This window comes from Nematolebias whitei, chromosome 13, assembly GCF_014905685.2.
Source record: "Nematolebias whitei isolate Nwh7 chromosome 13, NemWhi1, whole genome shotgun sequence".
NCBI classification, from domain to species: Eukaryota; Metazoa; Chordata; class Actinopteri; order Cyprinodontiformes; family Rivulidae; genus Nematolebias; species Nematolebias whitei.
In genome coordinates, this window is record NC_056510.1 from 33,282,088 (window position 1) to 33,291,995 (window position 9,908).

General features: G+C 37.7%; 1 protein-coding gene across 1 annotated transcript in view; it reads right to left on the reverse strand.

Annotated features, from left to right (window-relative positions):
• Nucleotides 1–2,031: 2,031 nt before the first annotated feature.
• Nucleotides 2,032–9,908, reverse strand: part of LOC119419384 (protein ITPRID2) — a 38,099-nt gene continuing 30,222 nt past the window's right edge. The window contains exons 6-8 of the mRNA XM_037686692.1: nt 3,150–3,297; nt 2,111–2,171; nt 2,032–2,048 (exon numbers count right to left, since the gene is read on the reverse strand). Of these exons, the coding sequence (XP_037542620.1) occupies nt 2,032–2,048; nt 2,111–2,171; nt 3,150–3,297 (226 nt within the window). The remainder of the gene's footprint in view (nt 2,049–2,110; nt 2,172–3,149; nt 3,298–9,908) is intronic.

A 9,908-nucleotide genomic window follows, 5' to 3' on the forward strand; every position in this document is an offset into this window, starting at 1 on the left:
CTTCTCCCAAATCATTGCTTCAAACAGTCAAAATCCCCGTGTTCTTTTTAATACCATAAATTTTATTTTAAACGTGCCTCGGTCTGCCAGCATGGAGGCCTCTGTTGACATCTGCAACGACTTTACTAGATACTTTGCTGATAAGGTAGCGTTGATTAGGTCATCCATCCCCCAGTCCACAACTGATCCCTCTGTCTTTGTCCCTTGCTCAGCTGTCTTCAAACATTTTGAACCTATTTCACTCCCATTTCTAAACAAAGCCGTTGGTCAGATGAAACCCTCCGGTTCCCCCGCTGACCCCATTCGTGTGTCGTTGTTCAAACAAGTTCTACCCACGATTGGACCCTCTGTTCTTACTATTATAAATAGTAGTATTGTGACAAGTGTGGTTCCCGATGTTTTCAAACATGCAGTAGTTCATCTGTTAATTAAGAAACCTGGACTTGACCCTTCGACTTGCTCAAATTTCAGATCAATCTCAAAACTTCCCTTCCTGTCCAAAATCCTAGAGAAAATAGTTTTCATTCAATTAAACAAGTTTTTGAATGAGAACAGAATCTTCGAGATTTTTCAATCTGGTTTTAAGCAACTCCACAGCACTGAAACAGCATTAGTAAGGGTTTGTAACGATATTGTGGTATCAAACGATTCTGGTCATTTTGTGGTACTTGTGCTCCTGGACCTTACTGCTGCTTTTGATACTGTTGACCACAGTTTCCTTATATCACGGCTGGAACAGTGGGTTGGGATCACAGGTCCTGCATTAGAATGGTTCCGCTCATACCTGAGTGGCAGGAGCTTCTGTATCAAGGTTGGTAATAATGTATCCGCCTCATTACCTCTTTCTTGCGGTGTCCCACAGGGTTTGATTCTTGGACCCCTTCTGTTCTCACTTTATTTGCTCCCACTGGGATGCTCCCATCCTGAGGAAACATGGTCTTTCATTTCATTACTATGCTGATGACTGCCAGATCTACCTGCCTGTGAAACCCGCAAGTGTTTGCTCCATTCACCCTCTGTTAAAATGTCTGGACAACATTAAGGCTTGGATGGCTTCAAATTTCTTAAGTTTTAACAATGAGAAGACTGAAGTCATTGTCTTTAGCCCTAGCTCAACTGCCACCACTGATCCTGTCAACCTGGACTCTCTTCAGACATATTTGAAGCAGTCTGGTAAAAATCTTGGGATGGTTTTAGACTCTGACTTCAAGTTTGACAAGCAAATCAACACTGTTCTGCAGAAAAGATTCTTCCAACTCAGACAGGTGGCTAAGCTCAAGCCAGTGTTGTCCAGACCTGACCTTGAGAAACTAGTCCACACCTTTGTCACAACCCGATTGGACTATTGCAATGCACTCTATGCTGGAATCAGCCAGGCCTCCATCTCACGTCTTCAGCTCGTCCAGAATGCTGCTGCTCGGCTTTTAACCGGAACTCGTAGGTCTGAACATATTACTCCAGTTCTGTCCTCCCTTCACTGGCTCCCTGTTCGTACGAGGATAGTCTTTAAAATTCTTCTGTTGACCTTCAAGTGCCTAAATGGCCTTGCACCACTTTACCTCTCTGAGCTACTGGAACCATACGTTCCCTCTCGGGCCCTGAGATCATCCGATCAGCTGCTTTTGGCTGTTCCAAAAACAAGACTGAAGCTCAGAGGAGATCGGGCTTTTTCAGTCATGGGCCCCAAATTCTGGAACAACCTGCCCCCAACATCAGGCAGGCCACCTCCATTCCTCACTTCAAATCCCTGCTAAAAACACATCTGTTCTCGCAGGCATTTCACACAGTGTAAATTGATCTAGTGTTTTTTTAAATCTGTGACCCTATGTTTTAAGTGCTTTTTATTAATTCTTCAGTTATTAGTGTATTGTATATATATATTTTTCTCTTTAATTTTACTCATTGATTGTTGTTGTTGTTAAGCACTTTGATAACAGGTTCTGTTTTAAATGTGCTCTATAAATAAAGTTGACTTGACTTGACTACAGTTTCAGGATGCAAAACCCCTGAACCTTGGACTGCACGCACTCGCTAACGGAGCAGTTCAACTGCAGATGAACCGCAGCGTAAACACACGCGCAGCAGACATTAGTAATATGGACATACATACTTGTAAGAGCATAGTTGGGGTTTTCCAGTTCCATGCGCTGCAGCTGAGCTCCCAGGTAAACCTAGTAGTGAATAGAAAGTGATGTTATTATAGCAAAGTATAAACAGTGTAAGGTATATGTATTAATTTATTCTTTAAACATTCATAGTTTTTTGTTGTTGTTGCTGGTGGTGCCTACAAAGTTTGTGAATTAGATTTTTCTCCTAAAAATAAAGTTTCTGATCAGTTAATTAACAATAGTCTGTATCAGTTTTTCACATATATGGATGATCAAAATTTATTGGGATGTAAATGCAAATGTTTCACAAAATTCCATCCTGAATATTTTAATAATATTAAAGATGGAAGTCTGACATCTTAGAAGCCCACAACTGTACGTCATGTGCTCAGAGTGTTGTGCTGTGTAGTGGTTGTTTATTATTTGTATTTATTCTTTGCTGGCTGCACAATAAATTGCTCCTCAGGGATGATAAAGTCTAATATAAAATATCATTGATTAAATAAAAACATTTGAAGTTAGGAGTAATGGAGAAAAGTCACATGATGCCATTATTATTATTATTATTATTATTATGTTGTGCAAATGTCTACAAACTTTAACAAACATTGCAAGCTTAAATATTTCAGTGTAGAACAAAATTTTATGGCCTTCTGCTAATATTACAACTGACAAGCAAATATTGCCCAGCCGGGCTGCACAATATTAGGAAAACATGAATATATTATTGTTGAATATACCACTGAGAGCAACATTTACAGTAAACACACATTTTCTTCTTTTCTAGCTTGTTTTTGTCATGATGGTCACAACACTCTGCATGCACTTTATAATGTGGCTACTATCATCCAAATCAGCTGTGGGCATAAAAAGCAAAGTTCTTCTGATTGTATATTGGTCAGTTTGTGTTTTTGGTTTATTGCAATTTTAACATTGCACAGATGATAAATTTCCAATATATTGTGCTGCCCTACTGACAAGCTAACATGCTAAACAAACAATGAACTGAGTAAACAAATTGAGATTTATCAGCTTTTGTACCTTGATGTCAATGCCTCTTGCTGAGGAGGTGCTGTTGAAGAAACGGGAGGGAATCTTTGCAGCCATATCAGGCTCTTCTCTACCAAAACCCAGATTTAAAAGAATTTCCTCGGGGTCCTCCTCATACAGGTCCAGTAACTCTGAAACACTGAAGAGACACAGGCAGTTAGCAACCAACAGCATTGTCATCTACGCTTTCTGACAGATCTGTAAAACAACAAACTCGGCTTTAACAAAAAAAATGTTAAAACTCCAGAGAAAACAATAACTTTTTAACCATTACTTCAATGTTTCCTTTATGATTTTTACAACTGACGCCTAATTGAACCAATAGCTTTAGTCCAACCAATGGTAATCTTTCTTTACGAGATTTAAAAAAAAAAAAAAAAACATCTGGAAAATTTTTTTTCCTGGTGTGCAAAACGAATAATTCTGCTCTTTTATATTTTGAGAAAGATGAGCTATATTTACTATTGTTTTCTGCAATGGTAGGGTAAACTGTTCAAAAATAGATAAACAGATAAACCAATTACACTTTACTTACAAATATCTCATCTTACGATATTATTGGCATGGTATCGGCTGATATAGCGATAAAATTAAAAATCGGACATTGGCCATTACGTCAAAATAACTCACCAATATAGAAGGCGCTGTTATATATATATATATATATATATATATATATATATATACACGTATATGTAAAAGGCGCTGTTTTTGTATGACAACCCACGTTATGACATCACGTGCACCGTTGAGTTTAGATTTGTGAAAATTTACAAATTTGCACTGTTCGAGTGTTGTCATTGTGTTAGAGAGTAACTGTCATGAATAACTTTGACTTTAAACATAATCCAAGTTGAAGTGTTACATCATTTTCAGTCCCCTTTTTGGCATCTGCATTTGGTAGCAGGCCAAATTGACAAAGACCATGCAGAATAAAGTAGGATTTTAATTCCACAGCAGCTAAAGTTATGTAGTCTCTGTAAGTAGGGCAAGGGGAAAAAATATTGGTATTGGTATCGGTGAAATAAGTTTTACCATATTGGCCAAAAATCCAATATCGTGCATCCCTAATCTCATTAGTTCATATCATTCTAGTATCAGAAAGTAAACTTCAGACAAATCAAATGTAAAAATCATTTATTTTAATCAAACATCTTAATTTACATTTTAAAAGTTTTATATTTAAATTTCAGCTAAGTAGCATTGATTTGTATTTTTTTATGAACTGCTGCTTTAAGCCATTGAAGCTACAATAGCAGCATTAATTGTGTTTTATATTCTTAATAAAGAGTTTTATGTATTTGTCTGTAGATGGAAATCAGCCATCGACTAAATCTGGCATTATGAAACTGCCTCTTTGAACTGTTTGGTAATGCGCATAGTCTCAAATAAATAAAAATAAACCTAAACTTAAATGAAATACTACTAAAAAATACTACAGGTACATGTACACATGACTGACTAAAGGTTTTATAATTATTGACTAGTTTTAAGGGCAGCACGGTGGCACAACTGGTAGAGCTGTTGCCTCTCAGTGAGGCAACAGCTCCCTGGTTCAAATCCCAGTCCGGGGACTTCAGGGTGGAGTTTGCATGTTCTTTCCTTGCATGCGTGGGTTTTCTCCGGGTACTCCGGTTTCCTCCCACAGACCAAAAACATGCATGTTAGGCTGAATGGTGACTCTAAATTGTCCCTAGGTGTGAGTGAGAGAGTGAATGGTTGTTTGTCTCGTTTTGTCTCTATGTGGCCCTGTGATGGACTTGCAACCTGTCCAGGGTGTACCCAGCCCATCGCACAGTGATTGCCGGATATGGGCACCGGCGACCCCCGTGACCCAAAATGGAAGAAGCGGGTAAAAGATATTGGATGGATGAATGGATGGACTAGTTTTAATCGCACAGCTTGCAACATTTCCATAAATGTATTTTTTAGGATTATTTCATCCATACAATATTCTGGAGTTAAATGAAATTTGCAATGAATGTAATTGAATGTAACACTCATAAAACTTTAATAAAGCAACTTGTACATTAAATTATTCTGCCAGAGGCATGTCAGATTTGACCTGCCTGATTAAGACATTCCTCATTATCTTACAATAACAAAACTGTTTAACGGTCTTCTGGTACTTTATTTGAATGAACACTGGATGCAAAACTTTCAAAGCGTGCAGTTAAAAAAACAAGTTTAATTCTCAAATTCAACTTATTTGTTTTTTTTTCTTAAAACAAACCAACAACAAAAATAAAGTACAGTGTTCTCATCAGCTTCAACTGGAATGGCCCTGGTGCCAACAAGACTGGACCTACTCAAATGTGTGGGCAAAAAAAGCAAGTTCACCTCTGTATACAATCAGAAATTTTGGTATTTTTGAAAGTAGTTTGACTACAAGAAAACAAACCTCTAACAAAGCACAATTTCTTATAAAAGTGCAAGAAACAGTTGTTGCTAAAAGTAAAAAAAAAGAAGAAAAAAAGTGTTTTTCCAACTGAAGCAAAATCACTGGAGTACAACAAGGGAATAATGCGCTTGGAGGAAACAAGCAGCAGCATGACAGGTCCAAAGGTAAATGATGACTTAAAGCGTCATAGGACCAGTCACCACCTGCACTCTACATAACAGGAAGAGCAAGAAGTGGATGGAAATTTCTGATGACATCACATAATGTTTGGCTAAGGATGTTCTGATGAACGCTCAATAATCCAGGTAGACAAATCAAACAAGGTTGAGTCAGGACCTCTGGACGGGTTCTTTGTGGAAACATTTTGTCTTTCATCAAAAAGACTTCTTCAGTCTGAGGAGCTGCAACAAAACTCAGTCTTATAAATAGCACCTTCTAATAGTGGATCAACCAGCTTGATGGGGACAGTCAGAACTAGATGTTGAAAAGGGAGGATCATCAGCCTAGCAGTTGATTGTTAGAGCCCTGATGGCCGCTTGCTATTCACAGAGGGCTGAGTGATAGTTGCAATAACAGCGTTGTAAGAGGGGAACAGTTGGACACAGATGCCTTTGCCCCTGTTTAATGATGAACAGTTTCCATTCACAAAGACGGCCTCCTTCACTCCTCTCTCAAACCATTGTTCATCTCTATCCAGGATGTGAACATCTTCATCCCTGAACAAGTGACAGCTGGCCTGGAGATGAGTGTAGACTGCAGAGTCCTGGCCTGATGATGTTGCTCTTCTGTGCTGGGCCATCCTTTGGGCCAGTGGCTGTTTTTTTTTCCCCGATGTAAGACTGATCACCCTCCTGACACTGAACAGCATACACAATATTACTCTGTTTGTGACAGGGGACTGGATCTTTGGGATGAACTAGGCTTTGCTGTAATGTATTTTGGGGTTTAAAAGCCACTGGGATGTCATATTTAGAAAATAAACGTCTCGGTTTCTCTGAAACTCCCGCAACATACGAAATGACTGGGTTTGGGATCCTCCTTTTCACCCAGTGGACACAGGATCATCAGATCCTCCTTTCTTGCCTGGTAAACTGGGTGGGCATTCAGGGTGCTGCTTTAGAATGGTTTAGATCTTTTTAACAGAGAGTAGCTTTTGTGCTTGTGTCAAAGCAGTTAAGTCTACTGTAGCGGCTATCACATGTGGAATACCTCAGGAATTTATACTTGGCCCTCTTCTTTTTTCCATTTATTTACTTCCTCTAGATAGGATATAGTCTTTGGAAACATGGTGTCTCTTTCTATTTTTATGCTTAAGACGGCCAAGTTTAAGTGACACTAAAAACAGGAAAAGCAACAGTGTGAATAAACTCCTGGTATGTTTTGCAGAAGTCAGAGCATGGAATATGCTGAATTCTTTCATCTTAATAAGCAAAATAAATGGTAAATGGACCGTACTTATATAACACCTTTCTATCTTATCAAGATACTCAGCTCTTTACAACACAATCTGTGTCCTCATTTACCCATTCATACAGCACACTACTACAACTTTACAAAGAATAATCAGTGCTTTGTCACATTCATATATCAATGGGACACACATTGGAGGCAATGAGGGGTTCATTGTGTTGCCCAGGGACACTTCGGCATGTAACTGCTGGTGGAATAAAATCCCCAACTCTTGCAGTGGGGGTTTGATTCCACCAGATAAATATATTGTTGGTTAAGCCCAGTGATGCTTCCAAAGTCCATGCTGATCTGAGTTCTTAAACACAACATCTGACTCAGATAGCAATTAACCTGGGTGTTAGACTGGCCAATGATTTTAAACTCTAGGCACAGATTAAATCGGTGATCAAGTCCAAATTTTATCACTTGGGACAACTGGCCAAGGTCAAACCCTTTATTTTACGGCATAATTTGGAGATTTTGATCAGCGCTTGTTATCACAACACGTTTAAACTTCTCCAAAGTACTTAGTCGAGCTGAGCCAGTCATTACTTAATCAATCCAACATTTTTCAGTCAGGTCATCTGAACGGTTTCTTTTTTTGTGCTGAAACTTTTCGCCTTCGATCATTAAGGGTGACAGAGAGATTATAAAGATTATAAAGTGTTTATAGAGGGATTAATAACATAACTATAAACTATTTATTAGCCATCTATCTTTAGGACGACTGTACGAACATAATCTCACTGTAGTTCGGCACAATGATAATAAAGCTTACAGTACAACAGTTTTCAGTCAGTCATCTGGACAGTTTCTTTTTTTGTGTGCTGAAACGTTTCACCTTCCATCCGGAAGGTTTCATCAGTCAAGGAAACACACAAACAAAACTGTTGTGGGTTTCCCTGACTGATGAAGCCTTCCGGATCAAAGGCGAAACGTTTCAGTACAAAAAAAAAAAAGAAACTGTCCAGATGACTGACTGAAAAATGTTGGATTGTGTACCTGGATTATTGAGCATGGACTTTATTACCTAATCAACTTCATCTGGTTCAGAATGCTGCTGCTCGCCTTTTAACTGGTACCAAAAAATGACAACATTTCACCCGTTTTAGAATCATTACATTGGCTCCCAGTTGTTTTTATTTATTTTACTTAATTTAAAAGTTCTTCTATCTGTTTTTAAATATTTTCACAGCCTCGCCCTACAGTATCTATCTGACCTGCTCCAGCTTTACGTTCCATCCCACTCTCTCAGACTGGCAGATCAGTTCCTGTTGCTGCCCCCAAACTGTGGAATGAGCTGCCTTTGCAAATCAGGCTCACTTCCTGTTTGTAAATCCACTCTTAAAATACATTTTTGCTCTTTGGCTTTTAACTCAGCTTGAGATGTTGGCTTTTTATTGTTTTAATGTTTGTTGTTTTTAGTATTTTAACGGTTCATAATCTTTTTACTGTTTTAATTGATTTTATTAGGGGTCCAAGCCAGCAAAGGCAGGGGAACACAGTGTTTCCATGCATCCAGCGGAGCATGGGACCCTTCCCCCCCCTCCCCCCCCACTTGTCCTGTCCGGCATTGTGACACTTGGATTTATTGTCTGAGTGTCAGTGATGCCCAACAGATTTACTTTCACAAGCAGAGCATTATGGCTGGCCTCAATGCTCCACTTGATATGAAAATTAAATTTTATTAGAATTTGCTATGGGCTTGTTTCAGATGTAATGGACATTGGGATGAAAAACAAAGAAGAAAACAAAGCTGAAAAGTGAGAAAAGGGATAAAAGGTAAAGAAGGAGACATGAATAGAGGAAAGAGAGAGGTATAAAGAGAACACAAATCAACATCATTGAAGTCTGCCTCTAGACCTGCGGAAAAAAAAAGACAAGACAAAACCGAGAAACCACAACAACAAACAACACATATAACAGCCTATTCGTTCAACAATTTCTTTCTGTGTCTTACCCTCTTGCTTGAGGGTGTCAATGATGGCCTTCTGGACAGCAGTCAGGTCGGCAGTCTTACCCATGATTGCGGTTTTGAGTAATGAACAAGGCTGGGAGTTTTTAAAAGCCTCAGGAATCTTTTGCAGGTGTTTAGAGTTACATCGTTGATTCAGATGGTTAGGTTAATAGCTTGTTTAGAGAACCTTTTCATGATATGCTAATTTTTTGGGACAGGCATTTTGGGTTTTCATGAGCTGTATGCCATAATCATCAGTATTAAAACAATTAAAGACCTGAAATATTTCAGTTGGTGTGCAATGAATCTGAAATATATGAAAGTTTCATTTTTATCATTAAATTATGGAAAGTAATGACCTTTATCACAATATGCTAATTTTTTGAGAAGGACCTGTACATATATATATATATATATATATATATACACATATACATATACACATACATATACATATATATATATATATACACATATACACATACACATATATATATATACATATACACATACACATATATATATATACATATACACATACACATATATATACATATACACATACATATATATATACATATACACATACATATATATATATATACATATACACATACACATATATATACATATACACATACACATATATATACATATACACATACACATATATATACATATACACATACACATATATATACATATACACATACACATATATATATACATATAGATATACATATTGTAGTGAACTTGACCTGATGTCAAAACTTGACCTTAGGATCATATGGTCATTTCATTGATTTGCATCCAGAGATACAGGTTGACCCATCCTGAGACTTTCTTTCTTGAATTAATCAAGTGGAAAAAGACTATTCTCTATGATCATTACTATTTTACAAATGTTTTGATAATCAAATTGTGTTAGTTCAAACAATGTTTA